General features: G+C 40.3%; 1 protein-coding gene and 1 pseudogene across 3 annotated transcripts in view; one reads left to right on the top strand and one right to left on the bottom strand.

Annotated features, from left to right (window-relative positions):
* The window catches only part of TGFBR2 (transforming growth factor beta receptor 2), an 82,423-nt gene that overhangs the window by 40,515 nt on the left and 17,461 nt on the right, over positions 1 to 24,447 (top strand). For 2 of the 3 annotated variants that reach the window (XM_025039172.1, XM_006905716.3), the window contains exon 4: positions 23,378 to 24,177. In XM_025039172.1, coding sequence (XP_024894940.1) covers positions 23,378 to 24,177 — 800 coding nt within the window. Of the gene's footprint in view, positions 1 to 15,102; positions 15,209 to 23,377; positions 24,178 to 24,447 lie in introns of all 3 variants that reach the window. The other variant, XM_025039177.1, reaches the window with a different exon arrangement.
* Positions 17,715 to 17,833, bottom strand: LOC112470285 (annotated as a pseudogene).

Raw genomic sequence — 24,447 nt, forward strand, 5'->3', positions numbered from 1 at the left:
CTTTCCCTATCCCTCGCTCTCTTCCTCCTTTCTTCCCTGCCTTCCTCCATCCATGCCTCTGTGCATCTGTCTTTTCATCTAGCCTTCCATCTGCTCATCCATCTTTCAGTGCAAATTGTCGACCTGACTATAAGTATTATTTGGAAGCCTTTTTTTTTTATCCAACCACGTTTACTTTTCCTTGTAACTAAGACAATACATATTGATATACTACACACCTTTTAGTTTTCTAGAATTCCATAATATGGATTATGTTCTATGACTAATTAAACCATTCCTCTGTTTGGTGGATTATTTAGGTGTCTCCAGGTTTTCATTTAATGCCACATTGAATCTCTTTGTAAAAAGCACTTGTGCTGTTAATATTTCTGCAAAGCTGATAGATTGAAAATAATATTCTCTTCATTTCAGGAATGTAAATTCAGATTGCAAAAAGGTTATTTTAGCTCCAAATAGGTCTGATTCAATAAATAGTCCTTTTGGAACACAAGTGCTAGGTCTAACATTATCCCTGTGTGTGTCCCAACTCTGGAAAACGATGTGTCTCCTGCTTTGTGTAGGCTCTCACCAGCACTGCAGACCTATCTCATTGTCTCTGTGTCCTTCCCCTATTGCCAGTTTCCCTCTCTTCTTGTCCAACTTCCCCCCGTGCCAACTTCTGAGTATGTAAAGGCAGGCATGTACATCTTATCAATGCAACACTTTCCAAAATCACTCTTTTATCCTATTTTCTTATCCTGTAAACACTCCATTTTTCTCATTTTACCTACGTAATTTGGATTAGAAAGGAAGGTAAAACTAGATTAAATCACATTTAAGCACGATCATACCTGATATCTAGGCTTAACATGTCAACTTTCCCCAAGTAGTTCACTTTTTTAAAAAGGCCCAGGCTAAGCCAAAGAAATCAATGTTTAATAGTAGAATATCCAGACATGTTTACTATTATCTATGAACCTTTTTCCCCCTTTCGAATACTGACTCATCCACAGTGGAAGAGTTTATTTCATCCAAAAGGGACAACATTGATAAATGACCTGCAAGTAGGATATATATATTACGATAAGCTTTTAAGATATTAATGACTTCAGTTTTCAGTGTATTTCAACTCAGGTGAGAATCATGGGCCCATATTCATATATTTTCCCTCTTACTCATTATCAGACTCTTTCTTTTGAGGTGAGATAATCACCCTAAAGGCAATTTCTCATTGTACAACTCAAGAAATCCAGCACAGCTGATGACTCAGATGTCTGCGTGATTTCAGAGTCTTTTAAAATGTTCCAGGGTTGTTTGCATTTTGTCTTCTAAAATATCCTAGGGAATGTCTGCTTTTTAAGCATCTCTCTTCTCAGCAGACACGAAGAGCAACATTTTAGGTTCCATTTCTCCACTTAGTGCCATCATCTCTTCTTTATACTAAGGAATGAAAATTCTTGAAATAATTTTTCCACTCCAAGTCAAACAAGGCAGTGAATGAAAAAGTTCTGGAGTGTTTTACACTGTATTTTTATTAGTACAGTACTCAACTCTCATAGCCAAATTTCTGATCTGCAAACACAATGGATGATAATTACTTACGTCTTCTGTTTTTTAAAAATACATAAAGGAAAGAAGTTGAGCTGCAGATCTTCTTTTTAAATATAGATCTTCGCTGTCAGTGCTGTTATGAATGATAGCTCACATGCGGAGAGAACGGACCGTTGCTATGTACCGTTGCTATGTACCGTGCTCAGACCTTTCCATGGCATGGCCTTGTTTCATCTGAGAGCCACCCTGTAAGTAGGCACTGAAATACCTATCTTATGGGTGAGAAAACCGAGCTCAGAGACATTTCACATTTTGTCCAGAGTCAGATGACTTGTGGGTGGCATAGCTAGGATTTATAATGGGCTATGTATGAACGAAAAAGAAATCTGAGGACCTGCCTTCCTTCTTTCCTTCTTTCCTTCCTTCCACCTTCCCTCCTTCCCTTTCTTCTTTCCTTCCTTCCTTTCTTCCTTCTTCTCTTTCGATTTCCTTCTCTTTCTCTCACTCTCTCTGTCTAAGCAGATACTATGTACACATTTTAAAAATTCAAATGCTACAAAATAGGTCCAGTGAAAAGAAGTCTTTTCAGTTTGTCCCCTAATCTACCTGGCCATTGTTAATGACTGGTCATCCATTCTTCCAGAGAGATTTTTCTGCATGGAATTCTGCCTGGAAATCCTGAATTTGGTAAAGCATATCATTGAGATTTTTTAAAAGTCAGATTCGTGGATGTGTAACTTATATGAAATTTACCCTTTTAAACTGTATGGTTTGCTGAATGTGACAGATGTATACAGCTGTATAACTGCTACCACGATCTAGATACAGAACATGGTCATGACTCCCAATGTTTCCTCATGCCCTTTTGCAGTCATATTGGGATTTTTATTCACATTTTAAAAATTAGGTTTCTTTCTTTCTTTGTGATTTTCATGTTATTTAACTGATGCCATGACCTGAAGAATGGGCATATGGGGTGTCCCCAGCCGTGGACAACAAGGTGATGCTTTTTTTCCCCTTCGCTTCTAGAGCCACAAAGCCTAGTCTAAAAAAAAAAAAAAAAGCCCAGCTCTGCATCATTTATTTACCTCATATTTTTTCTCACTCCATGTTGCTTGTCCATATGCCATGCAGTGAGTGATCGTAAAACCTGGCAGGTGGGTTAAGGGGAGGATGGACCTCCACATAAGCCCCCAGTCTTCCCCATTTCAGGCTCCCGGAGGCCTGTGTTTATAATGGCTCTTATGCCTATTGTCCTGTTCATCTTGTCGAAGCACCCTGATTTTTTGTACATGGGAAATATACAACAGATGCATTGAAGATACATTGAAATAATACTCTTAAGGCCCAGCAAGGTAATTAGATCACTATTTCCAGGTAATAGTGGAGAAAAAACAGTAACAAAGAAGTTAAATGACTTGCTTACAGTTATTCAGCTAGTTAGTGGCCGAGCTGGGGCTATGCTTAGGTCTCCAGACTTTCACCAAGGTCTTATTTCCCTAGTTCTGCATTCCAAGGGGCGTCAGGGCCGGCTCTGAGGAACTGGGGGAGAAATGATCAAGTGGACCCTCCTTCACATGCTGTCTGTACAGTATGTAAACTGCAGTAGAAGATAAGGTCTACAGGAAGGTATTGCCAGCTTTCATGAGTTTGAAAATTGTTCTAGAACGAAAGAGTTAAAGAGACCTTGCTATCTTTCTCGGTGAACCAGGTGCTGACCCTTACCCCTGAAACCTTACAGTGGGGCTTTGTGCTGTGCCTGGTGGCTCTCCCGCTTCCCAGGGGCAGGTGGGAGTAAGAACCAACCAGAATGAGGCTGGAGTCTGCTCTTCACAACTGTGCTCCAACAGTCATGTCTTTTTGTCCTGTCTCTGAAGACTCTCTCTGTCAAAAGTTATCGTGTAGACTTCTGAGGCAGTCAGAGTCTACCTACCCCTGAACTCACCAAGACTTGAGACTCCAAGTAGGAGAGACGGTGTTTGCATTGGTTGTTCTTGATGGCCTGGTGACAGCTGTGATAAGACCTCTCAGGCTCCAGGACTGAAGGGAGCACAGGACGTGGGAAGAGAAAATCCTGAGCTAATAGGTGCCCTGTTTACTCGCCAATGACACATCCACTTTGCAAAGACCTCATGTTGTTATTGATCTCCCACTACCTTTAAGAATCAGACACAACCAAACAGTTTTATTGATTCCATAAATGGTTTCCAAGTGAAGTAAAGACACTGCATTTACAGAGCGCTGGCCAAGGAGATGATTTCTGCTGTTTTAGTTAAGAGAGAAACAGTCTCTCTCTACTGACTAAGAGTGGGAGCCAGAGGTGGGCTTCCTGGATTTAAGGCTTAGTCTACCGTATTAGCATCGCCACCCTGGACCAGTTACCTGACACCTTCTTGCTTCAGTCTCCTCATCTATAAAATGTAATAAAAGGGAAAGCGGGGGAAGTTCCTGGTAATGTGAGGATCGACTAGACTTATAATGCAGAACTAGAGTTGTAATACAGCAATGTGCGGTACAGCACAAGGAGTCACTATCTGTTAGCTGCTAGTATTATTTGGGCTTTTTCTGTAGGATTTGGGACTTTTGCTTATCTTCAGACAGGAAGCCAGGACAGCTCAGCCCTCAGGTGTGTTCCAGCTCAAGTTTTGTAGTTGAGTTTTGACCTCAGCATGCCAGCAGAGCAGACACCTCCAGGTATCATACCACGGCAGTTTTGAAGGGGCTCATTTTGCTTTAATCCATACCTCATCCAATTTCTCTTTTTCTCCACAAGCCTTCTCAGAGGAAGGGGAACATGCTGAGTCTAAGATTTCTAATCAAAGCTAACCACATCCCTTGACATCCTCGGATAATATTACAAATTAGGCACGTTGTTCCTGTTTTGATACAGAACCGGAGCAGGAGACAACTAAATAAAATGGGAATGACTCACTAGGGCCTTTCAGATCAGTGATCAGGGTAATCATAGTTCTGTATTTGCCAAAGGGATTCACTCCCTCTTCTTTTTTTTTTTTTTTTTTTAGCTGAAAGCTTGCTTTGGGCCACATGGCCTTCTCATTGAATGTCTGTGCCACTGATGACCAGCTAGGCTGGTAATGGTGCTGTCACCTGGGGTTGTTGCGGGCTTTAAAGAGGAGGATGCTGGGAGCGCCCAGCACAGTAGCTGGCACGTAGTAGTGCCTCCTTTCTTATTCTTCCTCCTCTCAGTAAGGAGAACACTCTAAGCCAAGGAGCACATCTCTTCTGGATGGTGAATACCCTTGCTACGCAGAGTGTTGACAGACCAGCAGCAGCATCACCCGGGAGCTCCTTAGATGTGCAGAACCTTGCGGCCCTCCTGGACCTATTACATCAGCCTCTGCATTCTGACACTGGCCTTGGTGATTGGTTTGCACACTGAAGTGTGAAAAGCACCAGTGTGAACTCCCTCAACTAGAGACGGAAGCAGAGATGGGTCTCGTTAACTTTATGCTAGCAACTTGTGGAGCTAATTAACTCATGAGGAATAAATCTGATCTTAAACCTGCTCATTTGGAAATGAACTAAATGTACTTTAGTCCGTCCTTTCAGAACAGAACTACCCAGTGAAAGGTGGGTGTTTTTGAACAGTGATAGTAAAGTTCATTTTTTTACATACTTCCCAAACTTTGTGCTAACCTGGGTCTGGATGTAGAGAAGATCAGGCACCTTTTCAGTAACATTTCTTTGGTTTTCATGATAATGTTCATTTTGGTTCATCTGTGAGATTGTCCCCTAATATTTCCCAAAGTAAAAAGACATTTAGAAATGCCTTCAAGATGCATTTTAGAAGTTGTTTTTCTGAATTGGACCTACAAGAGAGTTGTTTGGTTCTGCCAGAGATCCTTGGACAGGTAATAGAGTGGCATTAAAAAGAGGTTGCCCGGGTCACTTTGTTGCTCAGTCATCTGCTGGAGTTGGGTACAAGGAGAACAAGAAGGTGACACATGCGGGGTTAAAGGAAGCATGTTCTGGACCACCCCCAGCTCCCGGATGACTAGAACCCTGGCCATCTCATCTTTCCTCCTAGCTTAGAGCTGAACTACTTATTCTGGAAACCGAGAGGCACCATGGCCAGGTAGGAAAGGGAATTAGCACTAAAACAAACCCAGGACTTTGAAAAGTTTGGTTTCCAGGCCAGAGGCCCGTCCCCTGAAGGGAGTAGGCAAGCTAGTACCACACCCGAGGCCCAGATGAGGGAATTCACAGGACAGTAGCAGTGATCATGCCCTGGAGTGAAAGCCACTGTGGACTGGTTCACCTACTTTAACCACTTTCAGAAGTATTGTCTTGTTTCCTGGAATCATAACTTTTTTTTTTTCCAGAGGGGGGAGGCATTACGTTTTTGTGTTTTTTGGCTTTATTGAGGAATAATGGACAAAATTATAAGGTATTTAAAGTGCATATCGTGATGTTTTGGCATACATATATATTGTAAAAGGAGTCCTGCCATCTAGGCAATTAACACATCCATCACCCCATAGATTTTTCTTCTGTTTGCGTGTGTGAGAGAACATTTAAATTCTACTAGCAAATTTCAGCGGTACAATGCAGTGTTGTAAACTCCAGCCCCCATGTTTTTCATTAGCTCCTCAGAGCTTATTCATCTTATAGCTGGAAGTTTGTACCTTCTCCCCAACCTCTCCCTATTTCTCCCACCTCCCAGCGCGTGGCCACCACCATTCTACTCTCCATCTCTATGGCCTTGTCTTATTTTTAGAGTCCATGTATAAATCATCCCAGATAATTGTCTTTATCTGGCCTATTTCACATAGCCTAATGCCCTCAAGCTCTATCCATGTTGTTGGAAATGGCAGGATGTCCTTTCTCATGGCAGAATAATATTCCAGTGTGTGTGTGTGTGTGTGTGTGTGTGTGTGTGTGTGTGTGTGAGATATCTTCTTATCTGTCCATCCATTGATGGGCACTTAGGTTGTTCCCATATCTTGGGTACTGTGGATAATTCTGCAGTGAACATGGGAATGCAGATACCTCTTCAAGATCCCGTTTTCATTTCCTTTGAATATATACCCAGAAGTGGAATTGCTGGATCATATGGGAGTTCTATTTTTAATATTTTTAAGAAAACTACATATTGTTTTCCATTGTAGTGGAACCAATTTACATTCAAAGGATTTCCTTTTCTCTATCTTCTCACCAATATGTCTTTTCCCTTGACTTTTTGGAGTCATAACCCTTTTTATGTTGAAATGAAACCCATTAGTTTATCCAGACTTTTCATTTTACTGACAAAGAAATGGGTCTCCAGAGAGTGGCCTGAATTTCTCAAAATCTTACAGCCGGTTCTTCACTTTTTGTCCTCAGAAGAGTTGGAAAATCTTGTCTCTTTTTCAGGGACTGTCCTTACTCTTTTCTATTCAGACTGGGGTGGCGGTCGTGTGCACTTTATCAGTCTTACACCAATGGAAGGCTGCACAACTTACACTTACACAATTGTTCCGTGGGCACAAGACTGGTCTCTGAACGACTCACCATTCAGCAAGTTCTTGGCAAGCAGTCTATCCCCAGGCTTACACTGTTCACGTGTTTGTAAGGATGCTGTTTATAAATGATAGCCAGCCAGATGCTCATCTCTTGAGAAGATCATGATCTCTCCAGGGAGATTATCTGGGTTCAAATCCCAACTAAGCTATTTATAGGCTGTTTGTCCTTGGGTGAACTAATTTACCTTAGTTTTCCCCTCTGAAAACTGGGGATGGAAGTAGTGTAGTGCTCACTTTGAATAGTATTTTTGTGAGGATAAATGAGTTTATTCATGTAGGGAACTTAGAATAGTACTTGGCACAGAGCAAGTATTCAATAAATTTTGGCTGTAAATAGTTGCCATTGTTCCCCTAGATTCAAATGTCTTATCTTTGGATTTAGCCAGATGAGTGAGAGGCTTTATGTCAATGTCATATTGTATTCTCCCCCTTCCTGAAAATTCCTTCAACTGAATTGTGTTTAGGTTTCGTCCATCGTAAGCAACATTCCTGTGAATCCAAGTGATATATTCGCTGTAAAGAATGCTGTTGAGGAAACTATGCTACATTGTACTATTGTCTTCCTGAGGAAGCCTGTAGAAATTTCTCTCCGCTCTCTAATCCCTAATCGAGAATAAGCAGAAAAAAATTCCCTATTTGCTTTTGATCTTAAGTACACTTTGAACCATAAAGAGCAGGGGCCAGCAAACACCTTTCATAAAGGACCAGTTAATAAACATTTTTGGCTTTGCGGGCCATAGAGTCTCTGTTGCAGCCACTCAGCTCTGCCATAGAAGCAGCCATAGACAGTATGTAAACAATGGGCTGTGATTGTGTTCCAATAAATTTTTATTTTCAAAAACAGCTTTAGGCCAACTCCTGATGTAGATGATCATGTGTGTGCTCACATGTATTTTTCCCTTCAGCACTAACTACCAGAAAAGCTTAGAGTCATCATAGGCTGATATCACTCTTGCTTGACTGTTTTCCTTTATTTTTCCTACATTTATCTTCCATTTGTCTTGATTCCAACTTTCATTTTTGCTTTTCTTTTGTCTTCCTTCACTACTATGTCTATCTGCAGGTTGCATGAGATTTCCTTTTCTTTCTTTCTTTTTTTTTATTTTTACGGGATGGAACTATTAGTAAGTACATCAGTCATATAGTTAACTCAGAAACCAGGACTCTGGGAACCACTCTGACTCAAAGTTCAACCAATGTAGTTAAATAGAGAAGTAGACCATCGGATGTAGGCTGTCACCAGTGTGTGTTCATTGCTGACCCGCCAGCTGTGTGCAGGCTTTCGCAGTTAGCATGCTCTCGAACTGGAGAAGTTGAAGGAAGGGAGACGGGGACTCCTAGTAGTTACAGTTTCATTCCTTTCCCTCTCGTTGTTGTAGAATTTCTTTTAAATGAAAACAGCCTCTTTGGTTTGCAAGCCTAACTCTGGCAGGAAGACAAATGATTTTTTTACAGTATCAGACACACGGTTTCCTGTCTGTGTTTAACTTGCTAGCAGAACATCTCAGCCAGCTGGTTCCCCCTGGACCTACTGTGACCTGAATAGCTTTGCCGCCTGCCATCCAGCAAGCCCACTCTGTGTATTGATCACAGGCCTGGCACACTTGATTGACACATATTGGTTTCTGAGTCAGGGAAGACTGGGAAGTGCTGCTCCCTTTCTCTCAAATCTCATTTTGTGTTTGTTTTGCTCCAGCATCAGGGAACTAGCTGGCTTCTTGGGGGAAACTCCTGGTTCTTACATGTAAGAAAGAAGAAGAAGAAATGGTACTTTGGCAGGTCCGGGGCTCTGTGTGTACTGCCTTTGAGTCGTGCCCTCGCTTGCTACTCAAAATAGCTGTCTCGCCAGCTGTGCATTTTTGTTTTGAGAGAGGCAAACCAGATTTACTTTCTGGTCTAAATGCAGAAGAGAAAAATAAGTGTGGAAATATGGTTGGAAAAAAAGTTGTTAGAAGAGGAGGAAAATTATGGATTAAAGTCAGTAGTCTCATTCCTGGGAAGAGAAATCAGTTATTTGAGGTGATGACTCACGCTGAAGGAGCCTTTGGTTGTGAATGAGTTAGATTACAAAGCATCCTTTGAATCAGTGAATATGGCCCAGTGTCTCACCAAGGAAATAATAAAGATTGTACATGCCAGAGGGCATTGTGACGCAGTCAAGCGAAGCTTAGAATGTACTTGCAGTGACTTCAGGCCAAGCAACTGGCTTCTGTAGATTTTTATTTTCCTGAGCTGCAAAGTAAACATCGCTGCTCTGAGGCCAAATGTGGTTGCTGGTTGTGAATACTTCTACCCTGGAACCTCATTCTGATGTGAATCATGGCAGGGTGGAATCCGCTAAGGACACAGCCTGTCTGGAATCTCATCCACTGGTTGTGAGTGATCAGTGAAACAGTTGGACTGATAAGGCTGGCGTTTCTGCGTGGCTGTACTGATGCATCCTCAGTCTCTCTTCTCTCCCACAGCCACCTCTTTGTGTTCTGTGAACAACACATGGATGGGTGGTGGTAAAAGGGGCAAGGTAGACTTTTTGCTACTTTACAAGTATTGCAATGTCCCACCAGTGGAAAAACACTGGGGAGCTAGCTAACCACCGTGAAACTGACTTTCATTTCCGCCCATACTAAACTTCAGAGGCTGTGTTTACCACCAGTTGGACATCTGGCTGACTTGCTTTTGGAAACTTTTTCTGATCTTCAAATCACTCCTGCATGTTACTAATTATGTAAAATATCAATTTTACCAGCAATAATTATGCTTATTAAAAAAACTAATATTAACTTTTAAAGGAACAATTAATATTTGCGTTTCTACTTTTGAAAAAAATGTACCTCATGTTGCCTCTTAAACATACAGCTTATTTCAATGTCAAGAACAACTGACCCTAAATTTAATCATTAAAATTCTTTCTATTCCTTTTATTTCCAGGTGTCCATCCTATTTAAAATACCTATTTCTCCTGTCAGGCTGAAGTAGTTGGCCCAACATTAACCCCATATTGGAAACACCGGATAAACTTTAAAAACTACTCATTAACTTTAAAAACTACTCATTAGCAGTTTTAGATTTAATTGGTCAGAACTGTATCAAGATTAAAAACAAACAAACAAAACGAACAAAAACAATAACAACTCCCCAAGATATTCTAATATGCGGCCAATGTTGGGAGCCTCTGGACTCAAGACAGTTTTTTCTGCCAAATCTTTTTATATTTTTCATTATGCTCCTCATATAACCTGGAAAAGGATGGTAACAATTAGAGAATGGCAACCACAACAGGAAGTAGCTAAAATTTGCCTTCTAGGTTAGAGGAGAAAACAAGCAAAACAAAACACCTATAGTCCCACACTCCTGAGGAATAATAAGATTCCTTAATGTGGGATATTATTGAGCTTTCCACAATTTGCAAACCATTATTTCAGAACCGAGGCCAAGGGCCTCATTGAGAATAGATATCTGAGATTTTAGAACTGATGAAATTATGCATTAAGGGCAGGCACATTTTAAACCTGAAGGTGTGACTGAAAGGTTGGGTGGCAAGGTTTGGGTGCCACTGCCTTGGCCTTGGCAAAGACAAGGCAGGGGTTAGGGAGGCAGTGTGCACAGTTGCAGGAGGTGAAGACATTTGAGTGGGAGAGAACTGTGACGAGCCGTGGTTCACTCGGAAAGCCAGAAGTGATGATGTGTCTTGGTGACCTGACAGGTATTGGTAGTGCGAGTAATCAATGTGCTTTTCTAAAGCGATCTAGTCTCTCTCTTGGAAAAGATACTGAAATAACATAAGAACCATATCTCTGCTTTCTAGTTTTTGGCAAACACGAAGGACCCCTAACTAGAGTAGAAGATATAATCCAAACAGGATGCTAGGTAAAGAATTGAAGAATTAGGGCAGGTTTTGAAGAAACAAAACCCAAGCTTAGTGGTCCTCTGAGACTATGATGTGGAGAAGAAAACAGAAAAAATTTCAGCTCCTAAGAATGTGTATCAGGCTGAGGTGCTATTCATGGAGGAACAGACATTCATAAGACATGTCATAGTTTTCTTGGGCCAAGCCTGGCCTGTTGTAAGCTCCCTGGTCATATTGGTTTGCCCTCTTTCTAAAGCCACAGCTGTGCACAAGTAGCAAGACTCTACATCCCAAGGACGAACATGAAGGATGATGAGCATAGTGGAAGGAATGCCTCACACAGCAGAGGTAGAATCGGGGTTTTAATTGCCTGGAATAACCAGTAATATGAAATGACAGATAAATGTCAAGTGAAGTGTACAGGTTCAAATGATCAATTGCAGTGGATCAGCTCATCAAAAAGCTGGCTGAGTACCTTCATATGATAAAGACCCAGAGGTTTTCTGGTGAGTTACAGTCATTTTGAAATCGAAGCAGTCTGGCTAAGAGAATCAAAATGAAACAACAGAACAAACAAGCAAACCAGCAGTTGTCTTAAACTGCATTCATTAGAAAGGGCGGTGAGAGTCTCACTGTAATCTTTGCTGCAGAGATCATGGTCCAGGTATTGTAGTTGGGTCTGGTGAAGTATGTCATGGAGAATCTTAAGTAGGAAAAACGATTTCAGAAAAGTTTGCTTTATACTTAGAAAAGAACCTGGCATTTATTGAGCACCTGCTCTATTCCAGGCTGGCAGATTTTAGGGTCCCACAAATACGTCCAACTTTAGAGTCTGATATACATATATCTTTTGAAGAGCGATTGAAGGAAACAGGAATGTTCAACCTGAAAAAGAAATGATTTAGAGAAATGGGTTAAATGCCCACCAGGAATTTAAGAACTCTCATCTCATCAAGAAGGAATTGTTCTGTTATCTTTTGCTCTAGAGAGCAACGTGAAAGCCAGTAAGTAGACATACAGGAAGGGCTCATATGACTTAATATAAAGAGTAAATTAAAAAATACCCCAGTGTTTTGAGTTTATCCTAATAGATCTGCAACTAGATCTATTTGGATTAGATTATGGGATGATTTATAGAGAATTAGGGTCCTTCTATTGTAACATTTCAACCAGAAGTTTTATCTCTGTCTCTCAGGAATATTCCAGAAGAGGTTGTCATGCCAGATTAGACTACTTGTAGGCCTTTTTGTTGGAGAGAGAGGTGGGAAGGATATAATGTAAGGGAGATTGTGTGATAAGATGTAAGAGGTGGAGAATAGCTTAGTTTTGAAATGTGTATAATTGGAATAAAACAAATAGATGACAGAAGGGAAGGCATCTTCCATCATTTGGGAAAAAAATAATCTCAAAGTCTGTCCAGAATGACAAACAGAACTGTCAATATCCTGGAAGTTAAATTAAATCCCACATGCCTAGTGAGCTCACTGTCCTTCTGTTGTTTAATTTAAATGACTTTTTTATTGTTTGCCTGAATTTAATTGTTTTCTTTTTATTGAGATGATGGATGGGGAATCATATCTCATTCTACACTCCTCCAGCAGTTAATTTGACTAGGAAATTCTCATGGACCATTTTCTCATTGGCTAGCACTGAATCCAATCGTGAGAGGGCCTTGCAAACAAGTCCATGAGGAATTTTCATTGTAAGAGGGAAACATCTCTGTGCCAGAGTACCAAGGGACTTGTTCCGTGTGTGCTAAAACTGTGTTTCTGAAACTTTACTGCGTAAATGAATCACCTAGAGAACTTTGTAAAATGCAGATTCTGATTCAGCAACTTAGGACAAGGTTGAGATTCTGCATTACTGATGAGTTCCTAGGTAACACCTGCTGACACTGCTGATCTGGGAAACACACTTTGAATAGCAGGGTGCCAAGATTCTTTCTGTACCGCACCACCAAAATTTATAAAGATGCAGAAACTGAAAGTCCCGAGTTAGAAAGTGTGCATGTGTGTGTGTGTGTGTGTGTAACATATGGTGACTTGCACTATGTGCATGTGTGTTTGTGTGTCAGTGATGCAGTAAAAACAGAGAAAAGCTGAGAAGATGTAACAGAAGAAAGAGGCAGTTGTTTGCTCCTTATGGCATCCTCTGTCTTTCTCTGTAGGCATCCCAGCACGTTTGCACCTGGCGAGTGCCTTGACTTAGGCACGCTTCCTTTGCATGATCAGTGAACATATTCAGAACATATCCAATAAATATGTAGGAGACATCACAGCCATTTGTTCATAATCATCATTTTCTTTCTTATAACTGGATCCAACTTTACTACACATGTGGTTCAACTGAGTTATGTCTCTGAGAAGACAACGGCATCTAAACCAAACAAACGAAGGGCATTGCTCATGCCTCTCTTTTCTCAGAGCAGCCAAACCGACCACCTCCTTAGCCTTCTGCCTTATTCTTGTTTTGTTCACTTCAACTCTTCAGTACATTTTCTCTTAAATGTATTTCTGACATGGTTGTATTATTTTGCTTTTCCCAGAAAGAATTCTGGATCTCAAATAGTCGTGGGGAGAATGGTTTCTCCAAAAACACATTGCCATAGGTTGTGTTACAAAAGAGACAAAGCGGATTGCAATCAGGCCACATCCCTAGGGATATTTTAATGCTTCTTTATGAGATTAGGACATTTTTGTTGTTGTTGGATATCTGCGAAATATATTAGTGAAAACTGTTTTCTGTTAAGGTCTATTACAAAATAATACAGAAATATGTATTGAACATTTTCTATCTTAAAGGTATAATACTTTTAAGAGCTTGACAAACATTATCTCTTGTAAGCCTTACGACAACCCAGTGGAATTGCCTCTGGGGTGTCTTCAGTATGCAGATGAAGGTGAGACCCCAAATCCCACAGGAACCAGCGAAGGGGATCTAAAATCAATCAGAATCCCATGTTCTTAAAATCTAAGTTCTACTGCCTCTAAATATACAGAATGGTTTCTGTAAATTTTTAAATCTCAGGATCTACTTTGATTATTTTTTGTACTTCTATTGCCTGATGAAATGTTACTAGTTGGAGTCTAGACCAATTTTTTTTTACCTTCAAATTGTCAAAAAAGGTGACTTCTCTGTGTGCACTGAGAAAATCATGAAATTAGATCTCAGCTCAGTGTCGTGTCTGGAAATATCATGGTTTGGAAGTAAAGTAACGTGAAAGATACTAGCACATCACTCAGATTGCAGTCCTAGAACACGTGAGAAGTCCCTTCCAAGAGTAGCGGAGACTTCAGGATTTTAAATGTGGTCACTGTTGCAGAATATCCTGCTAAATTGTTAAAGCGAAATAAAGTGACCTTAAATGCCAGGCAGCAAACACAGCATGGCAAAGAAACGTGATTCCAGGATATGTCCCAGGTCTCCTAACTTGGGATAAAAATTCTCAAATAAGATGTTTTAACAAAATGTACTTTGTGTTAGTATGTTTAGAAATAATCTTTTTTTTTTGACTGAAATTAAGAGTACTTTTAATGTTGTGAACCTCTTGCTCTTCCCGATACTCAGATTATTCCTTAAATATAAATTATTTTGTCAGAAAAGAAGCCACCTATCAATGACTCTGTTTATATAGTAGATGAGCTAGCATAGTGACTACTGGAGACCAAGAATCACTGAAACCAGGTATATAGGACCAGGCTAGATGAGGCTGTAGATTTATAAAAATTCTTTCTCTGATAAAGCCGATGCCTCCAATTTTTTATTATACAGGTTAGGGTCTTCAGTTCATGTTCAGTAAAAATAGCTAGGTAGGTGTTAGTGAACTTTTCCTGTTTTTAAAAGGAATGCATCTAACTTTTTCCCATTAAAATAAGGTTTGCTGAAGATTGTTGGTATACATTTCTTATCAGGGTGTTTAGCTTTATAATATACTTTGTGTCTAATGAATTAATCATGTTGCTTTTCTCATTTATATTATTAAATGTGGTTAATGACACTAGTTGTTTTCTTTGTTTTTAAAGGCTATAACATACTTTCTTGGCAACCTGGTCTTGCTGTCTTATTTTTAAGTCCTCTACTAGATTCGGCTTGCTACTATCTCATTTAGAATCATGTTTTTAAATCATTGTACATGAGTGAGATTGTTCCGTAGTTTTCCTGTCATACTCTTCATGTCTGCTTTTGGTTGTTCTGCTTCCGTAGACTGAATTGCCTTGGTACACTTTTCCTAGTGTCTTAAAGAGTTTGTGCGAAATTGAAACGACCTGTTTCTTGAAAGTCTGGCAGCACTCAACTTCATCTGGGAGTGGTATGTGTTTGGGGTTTGGGGGGACGATTGTTGCTCAAATGTTTGGGGTTAATTTTCTCTCACTTTTTATTTCAAAAAATTTAAGTGTTCAGAAGAGTTGAAAGAATGCTACAGCAAACGCCTATGCACCCTTTCTCCTTCTCAGTATTTACCCCACGTTAACATTTTACCACATCCTCATCTCTCACGGCGTGAGCGTGCACACACGCAGGTGCGCCTTACACAGTCCATACGCACATTTCCCCAAAGCATTGGGGCTGTTGCTGTGGCTTAAATTCAGGATCCAGTCAAGGACTACACATTGCATTTGGCTATTTTTCCTCTTCACTGTTTCTTGTTCTTTATGGCATTGGCTTTGAACAGGCCAGGCAGTTTATTTTATAGAGGCACATTTTGGATTCGTCTGATGGCTCCTGCTTTATCAGATTATTTTTATTAAATTGAGATATAATTGACATATAACATTATATTAGTTTCAGATGTACAACATAATGATTCGATATGTGTATTTATTGTGAAATGATCACCACAATAAGTCTAGTTAAAATCCGTCACCACGCATAGTCACGAATGTTTTTTCTTGTGATGGGTACTTTAAGATTACTCTCTTAGCAACTTTCAAATATGAAATACAGTATTATTAATTATAGTCACCATGTTGTACATTATATCCTCCGGACTTATTTTATAAGTCCGTAGAAGTTTGTACCTTTTGACCCCTTTTACCCACTTTTCCCACTTTCTACTCCCCACCTCTGGTAACCACCAATCTGTTCTCTATATTCTGTATTCATGAGTTTGGTTTGTTGGTTTGTTTGTTTAGGTTCCACGTGTTAGTGATATCATGAGGTTTTAGTCTTTCTCTGACTCATTTCACTTAGCTTGGCACCCTCGAGGTCCATCCATGTTGCCACAAATGGTAGGAATTCCACCTTTTTTATGGCTGAATAGTATTCTATTTGTGTGCGTGCGTGTGTGTGTGTGTGTGTGTGTGTGTGTGTGCGCGCGCACAATGTATCTATTCATTCATCGATGACCACCTACGTTGTTTCCATGTCTTGGCTATTGTAAATAATGCTTCAGTGAACATAGGAGCGCATATAACTCTTTGTGATAGTAATTTTTGATACCTTCATATTGATTAGATTCTGACTAAACATTTCATGAGGATTCTACTGGTATTTTTATTGTAGGAAGATTTCGGGGGTGCAGTTCTGCAAAAATCAAATTTTGACATGTATATTCAATCATATTAATATCAAGAAAACTAATTTCACAGTAAAAGGCTACCAAAAAAAGATTTAAAAATTAAAAAGGTCATACTGTGGAGAGATTTTTTAATTATTCATTCATTTTCTTTAATATTTGTAAGATTATTCAAGTTTTATAGTTTTTCCTATGTCAGTTTTGGTAAGTTACACATATATATTTTTAGGACTTGGACCATTCTTGTCTAAGTTTTCGAATTTCTTAGCAATATAGTTTTCATGGAGTTTTCTTGTTCTTTGAATTTTTGCAGCATCGAAAACTCTGTCCCCTCTGCACCTTCGTTTCATTGTCAGCGTCACCGAGGTTTTCATGCTGCATCAGTCATTATCTGCTGCCATCATGGGATGTTGTTGATTCTTCCTCTTCTGTCTTTGTTTTCTATTTCACCAGTTTCAACTTTTATCTGTCCTGTCTTTCTTCTTCTTCTGCTGCTGCTGCTGCTGCTGCTTCTTCTTCTTCCTCTTCTTCTTCTTCTTCTTCTTCTTCTTTTCTTCTTTCTTCTTCTTTTCTTTTTCTTTTTTTTTTTTTGGCTCTATAATTGTGTCCTTCGTCTGAATTTTAATTTTAAACCCTTCGTTTCTGGCAGCTATCCTGATAGCTGCCAGAAACATCTTTCTTCAGTGAAACTCTCTCCCTCCAAATGTACCACTAACTACATTGCAAGGCTCCTCTGCTTTGACCTCAGGTCACTTGTATTTTTCTCTGTTTCCATTTCTATGAAATGAGAATAATAATACATAGCCAGCAGTGTGGTTACAAGGATTCAAAATAAATCATATAAAACACAGAATATGGCACTTAGTAGGTGCTCAATAAATGAATGCTGCACTTTTAATATTTTAATTAACATAATGGCTTGCGACAGGAAATACTCCCTTCCCCCAGCTCTCTCTCTTTACCACAGTTTCTTTGGATCCCAGCCAGTTGCACGTATATATCCTGTTGCTTTAGATGAACATGTTAGTGTGTGAAAATCTTTGTGGTTAGAGGGTCACTGCCAACTTCACAAGAATCTCTGTAGTCATGTGATACTCATTAGTATAGCAGTGCACCAAGGTTTGCAGAAAACAATCATCTGTGTCTCTTTCTATCGTTTGTATAAATTAGTACTTTGGTAAATTTTTGCCCCAAACACCTTCATTGGGTGGAGGATCCCATCTCTCCAATTCATCTATGTTAATTTGGTTTCATTAAGACATGACCTGCATAGGCTTTTTCTTTCTTTTTCTTTTTTTAACGCCTACAGCACCCAGTATTCCTAGGTGGTCTCTCATCCAAGTACTAACCAGGCCCGACCCTGCTTAGCTTCCAAGATCAGACGAGATCGGACACATTCAGGGTGGCATGTACGTAAACTAGGCTTTTTTTATTATGTTGATCTTAATTTAGTATCTTTTTTACTGTATGATGTTTTTAAATCATTAATTATAGAGGTTCAGTTTAAGTTCCTTTTAGCAATTATTGGACTCAAGCATACCAAAGGACTCGAAAGAGGTTAGGCACAGCCTGTCTTCATTGTTTTGTGTGTGTGTGTGTGTGTGTGTGTGTGTGTGTGTGTGTGTGTGTGTTATTAGGGAATTTGTTTAATTTTAAATCACTCCAGAAAATGTATACCATGGAATTTCCTCTTGAGGTTTCTGCCAGTTTGTACTTTTTTTTTATAACATACTAACATTTATCTTTGACATTTGTCTTTAAAAAATATTTATCAAGACTGACATTTGCAAACGGCTGCTTATTTGCAACTAAGTCTGACTTCCCTATGTGGGGCATATTTGGTAGAAATTTTCAGAATTAATCAATGGACCTCTGGGTTTATTGCTAGGGAGACAGCTAGCTGGCATGGAAAGAAGGAGTCACTCAGAGCTGGGAGAAACAGTCTCTCCTGCTTGCCCTCGCAGAAGTCATCGTAACTCAAATTCCTCTCTCTCTCTCTCTCTCTCTCCCTCTCTCCTTTCCTTCCCTCCTTCCCTCCCTCCCTCTCTTTCTTCTTTTCACTTTCCTCTTCCTCTCCCCCGGCCTCGTCCTCTCCCTCTTTCTAAAGTGAGATAATGCTTATAAAGTGAATTGCTCAGTACCTACCTTAATAAAGCACATTATTTGGTAGTTATCTTAATTATTGTTAAGAGAGATCAAAGAAGGGCTTCCCATCATTTTCCACTGAGCGCTCCCTTCGCATGTGACAAAAGCTGTGACAGAATCCACCATTACTCATGGGGAACACAGCACATCATGCCAGGAGGATTTATCAGTGGCACCAGTTTCCTCCCTTACTAACTTCCGCAAGAAACAGACGAATCTCAAAATCTCTGCTCTAGGAAATCCTGGCAAAGAGACAAGAGTTGGAGAGCTAGAGAGCTGGAGAGCTGCAGTGCCTTCACTCTGCCAAGGGCTGTTCGCTTTTTTTGTGTGTGTGCCATGGACTTCTTGGAAGTCTGGTGAAGCCTGCAGACCCTTAGCCAGAGTGATGTTTTCAATAAAATGTAGAAAATATAATACATGAGATTTAAAAAAATGAGTGACATTGAACTGCAATGACCACAGATTTTTAAAAATATATTCATGCTATAGTAATATCTGCTTCTATAGTAATGTCTTAAATAATAAAATCTAGCATCGGATCTAAAAAATTGAAATGTCTAAATGATGAGTATAAATGGTATGCCAAGCCATCTACAACAAATGTAATATGGCATGAAAATAACTGTGCCTTTTATTGGTGACAAAGTCATAGGTATGGCTAATACTAGGAAATGTTACATTTTAGCTAAAGATTAGAGAAAAGAAAAAGATGTAAATGTTGCCCATTTAAATTCACAGAGCCATTGAATTCTATACATGGAGTCCAGGCTAAGAGCTTCATTTTTTATGAACCTTGGAGAAATTCCCCTTATTTATAATACCCACCAGAACTACATCTAGCTCAATGTTGCATAACAAGAGCATGTAATGTGAAATGTCACGTTGTGAGCACTATTACCTATACATCCAAGAAACAACTGATGGAAGATTCCAGTCATTCAACTATTATATCTTGGTCCACCTATATTCTAGGCCCTGGGATAGGCATTGAGAAAAGAAAGAGAAATATTTTAGAGTCCTTCCTTATGTAAGACATTTTTGTTCCCAGGTAGGGAAAAGATGCATATTTGCAAGGATACCACTCAGCTGTGGTTTTTAGCTAAGATCAAGGGGAACAATCTGCACACCCAGAATATGCCCTTCTATACACATTATCCAGGAATTGTCGATGTCACTTAATGGATGGCTGTAAAATCACTCAGTCTAGCTCCCAATGAAGAACCCCACTTTATCAAATCGAGAGGTTATATAAAATCATTATGAATTGGCTCTCACCAATGTGAAGTTTCGAGACAGCATGGGTTAAGAGCTGGGGTCAAGACTGGGGGTCTCACTAATCAAACAGAGCAGAGCTCTTTTCAAAGATCGGCTTCGCTGTTGCTGACATTTATGATCTTAGGACATTATTTAAACCATCTGACCCTTAGGTTCCCCATCTGTAAAATGGGGTTCATAATAATAGCAGTTTCTGCCTCCTAGGGGTGTTCTGTCGATTAAATATGAATATCATAAAAAAATTCTTAGGACACAGCCAGGTTCATACAAAGAATTCTATTTATGAGTTTCTGTGTAATTGGGGGCCAGCAAAAAAATTCTTCCTGCAGGTCTCTGAGTAAAGAAGATGGTAGCTTTTACCTACATCGACAGCTGTTGGTTTTTCTAGTAGCAGCCTGAGGGTTAATACTGTGAGAGGGTGTGGGTGGTTCTGTTTAGATACAGCCACATCCCAAAGCTTCCTTTCAGCCCCCCTTTGCTATTGTTAGGGTTTTTCACCACCTCTTTGAAGTTTCAAGATTGATAGATGTTATTCAATAATTCCCTCCCCACCAGATTTTTACATGTAGATTTTCAAAAAGAAAACACAGGAAATTTGAGGGGAAAGTAAAACTTTGGTTTCTGACCATGAAGGGGGAAGGGAGATACTTCTAGAGACTTCTTCAATCAATGCTTACATAAATTTCAGGGGATTTCTGTTTTTGTGTTTCTCTTAGCCTGAAAAAGAACAAAATTTAGCAAGGAAGACCCTTTTCATATACGGCCAGGAATTATAAAATAAACTTGTGAATGATAAACGAACAGTTCTTTTGGATGTTTGGCACTCTTTAAAGAATTGGAAACATAGCTAAGTATTCAGTTAATATTTAAATTGTGTTGTTTCTTCATATGTAAAAGAGAATATTCACAATGGATCAAAATGAAGTCTCTTCAAATTCTGCCAATGTCTTACAGGTCATTAAAACAATACCTATAGAAGAGGGATCAGCAAACATTTTGCAAAGGAGAAGGTAGTAAATATTTTAGCCTTTCTGGGCCAGATATGATCTCTGTTGCGCGAATGCCTTAGTTTCTTCTTCTTTTTTAAAAAATTTGTTTTTTCATTGAGGTGACGTTGATTAATAATGTTGGTTAATAATGTTATATAAATTTCAGGCTACAACATTATAATTCAATATCTGCATACTGTATTGCGTGCTCACCACCAAAAGTCTAGTTTCCATCCATTACCATATATTTGACCCCCTTTACCCATTTTGCCCTTCCCCTTCACCTCTAGTAACCACTAATGTGTTGTCTGTATCTATGTATTTGTTTTTATTTTGTTTTGTTTCTATTTGTTTTATATTCCACATAGGAGCGAAATCACACTTTTTTTTGTCCCTTTCAGTCTGATTTATTTCACTTACCATAATACCCTCTAGGTCCATCTGTGTTGTCACAAATGGCGATGTTTCATCTTTTTACGGCTGAGTAGTATTACATTGTGAGGGGTGTGTGTGTGTGTGTGTGTGTGTGTGTGTGTGTGTGTGTGTGTGTATTTGGTTCTGGGTATACTATGATGATCAAAATAGGCCTGGCCTTTACCTGTGTAAACATACGTTCTCATGGGAGAGAAAAGCAATCAGAGAATCAAACCAACTTATGATTATAAGACATCTCGTATAGTTACAGACAAGTAGGTACTTGAAGCAAACACATGCATTGGACACTTCAGGTAAGAGGGGGAGAGTTACAGGGAGGGAATGTTGTTTTCAGCTGTTGCACCCGAATATTATTTCATCTGTCCCCTTAGTTTTGCTCTCCAGGCTCACGCTTTGCCAGACAACAGGGCCAGTCCCTGCATCTCCGCAGAGCTTTCTTTTCTTTGCGGTTCCAATCCTTTCTGTTAGTGCCACTTCCACCCCTGGTCTCACCTGTCCTTTGTTCCAGTCAAGCCTCCCAGTGTGAGTAAGAATTCAGGTTTTCAAGAGTCAAATTATATCCCTTTTCCTATTGATTTTAATGTATTAATGTATCTTTTCTCAAAATACTGATTTTTTTGAATTATTGGTTTTAAGGTTACTTTTCCAGGTTTTAGTGGCATCAGATTGACATAAGATCTAAAATTTTCATCTAGAATTTATAGTTAGTGGAAATTAACATTTCCACTCAGAATTTACTGTAAAAATAGATCGTGAATCATATGGAACCTAAAAACTTCAATTTGACACGGTACCAGCTTCATTTCTCACTGTGCTTCATTAAGTGATGGAATCAAATACAATTTAGGTAATGGGTTCCCTTCAAAAGATTATGGTTATCCCCTAGACCAGGGGTCCCCAACCCCTGGGCCGTAGACCAGTACCGGTTAATGCCCTGATAGGAATGGGGCCGCACAGCAGGAGGTGAGCAGCAGGCAAACGCGAAGCTTCATCTGTATTTGCAGCCGCTCCCCAGCACTAGCATCACCGCCTCGGCTCCACCTCAGATCCTCAGGCATTAGATTCTCATAGGAACACCCTTCCTTGGTGCCAAAAAGGTTGGGGACCGCCAGTTTAACCAGCTCCAGCCAAGGCCAGCACATGAAATGAAGTTTGATATACATGACGTTATAGCGAGATGGCTGGTGCTGAGGGCTCCTCCATCAACCCACAGGGCCTGATTCAATGGTCCAAGTTTCCTTTTTTAACTCCTCTCACCTCTGTGGTAATATTTCCATGATTGGCTATTAAGTATTTCTGTCCTGTGAAACTACAAATTGCATGCATACTGAAAAGAGGAATACTGGGGGAATATAAGGAAACCAATTTCCAGAGACCCTTTCCACAGCTTCCTCTTTCCACCACCGACAGGCCCAGAGCCGATGCTTAAGGGTAGCCCGGATATTGATCAGAACAGACAAACTGGAGTTTAGAAAAGAACAAAGACTATGGCAGTGCGTGGCAATCTCTTTGTTTTTACCAGATCACACACGCCAGATATTGGAGGCAAGAGTTGTCATTTTTTTCTATATTCCTAAAGCCTCCTGCAGTACCTTGACTGAAGTGTAGTCAACACTTAGTAAATCCTTTGTTCATTTATTCAACACTTATTGAGGACCTGATGTGTGCCAGGTGCCGTTTACAGTAGTGAAGAAGAAAGACATGGTCCCTGCCAGCATGGAGTTGGTTGGCTAAGGGTGAAGAAAGTAGGGAACAACACACTAGAGTCACAGTTATTTAATTTAAATTGTACTAAATTGTTACATAGAAAAAATGTAAGGTGCTGTGAGAGTGTATAAAATAAAATATTTTCCAAGTTTCCCTCGATTTCTTTAAGGGCGTGACATTCAAGCTGAAGCTTGAGGAAAGAGTTAGAGACGTCGAATGGATGGCCAGACGCAGGGAAAAGTGGACAGGTGTATGCTAACGTCCATCCCTAGAAGAAAAATTCACAACATACTATTTACAAAAACTATACCGATGTGAGAACCTCAAGACAATTGAGGTGTGCTCCCACTTTCTCACAGTGCACACCAACTCAACCCAACTCTTTCTCTCCTTTGTTTTGTTTCCATATCAGAAAATTCCACCAACAACCCTGACTTGTTGTCAGTCATATTCCAAGTGACAGGCGTCAGCCTCCTCCCACCACTGGGCATCGCCATAGCCGTCATCATCACCTTCTACTGCTACCGTGTTCACCGGAAGCAGAAGCTGACCCCGTCCTGGGAGACCAACAAGCCACGGAAGCTCATGGAGTTCAGCGAGCATCTTGCCATCATTATGGAAGACGACCGCTCCGACATCAGCTCCACGTGCGCCAACAACATCAACCACAACACGGAGCTGCTGCCCATTGAGCTGGACACCCTGGTGGGCAAAGGTCGCTTCGCCGAGGTCTACAAGGCCAAGCTGAAGCAGAACACTTCGGAGCAGTTCGAGACTGTGGCAGTCAAGATCTTCCCTTATGAGGAGTATGCCTCCTGGAAGATGGAGAAGGACATTTTCTCAGATATCAATCTGAAACATGAGAACATCCTCCAGTTCCTGACGGCCGAAGAGCGGAAGACGGAGTTGGGGAAGCAATATTGGCTGATCACCGCTTTCCATGCCAAGGGCAACCTACAGGAGTACCTCACGCGGCACGTCATCAGCTGGGAGGACCTGCGCAAGCTGGGCAGCTCCCTGGCCCGGGGCATTGCTCACTTGCACAGCGACCACACCCTGTGTGGGAGGCCCAAGATGCCCATCGTGCACAGGGACCTCAAGAGCTCCAATATCCTGGTGAAGAATGACCTGACCTGCTGCCTGTGTGACTTCGGGCTTTCCCTGCGTCTGGACCCCACACTGTCTGTGGATGACTTGGCCAACAGTGGACAGGTAAGTTAGCCTGGATCCCCCTTACCATGTCCCTGACCCGACCCTTCCTCTTTATCCCTGTCTCTTGCTTCTAGTCTCAAACGGTCTTGCTCTCTGGACACTTGTCTGTGTCCCACTCTCTTTTGACAGGGTGCCTTTGCTGATGAGTGGAATTTCTTATCCTATTTCTTCATATCCTCCTCAGTTTAGGACATTTTCTCCTTGAGTTGATCCATATTTCTTTTCCATTTGCAAATTATTTTTCTTTGCTTCAAACACTGTTAGTACTTT

Source organism: Pteropus alecto, unplaced genomic scaffold (genome assembly GCF_000325575.1).
Source record: "Pteropus alecto unplaced genomic scaffold, ASM32557v1 scaffold10, whole genome shotgun sequence".
Taxonomy (NCBI): Eukaryota; Metazoa; Chordata; class Mammalia; order Chiroptera; family Pteropodidae; genus Pteropus; species Pteropus alecto.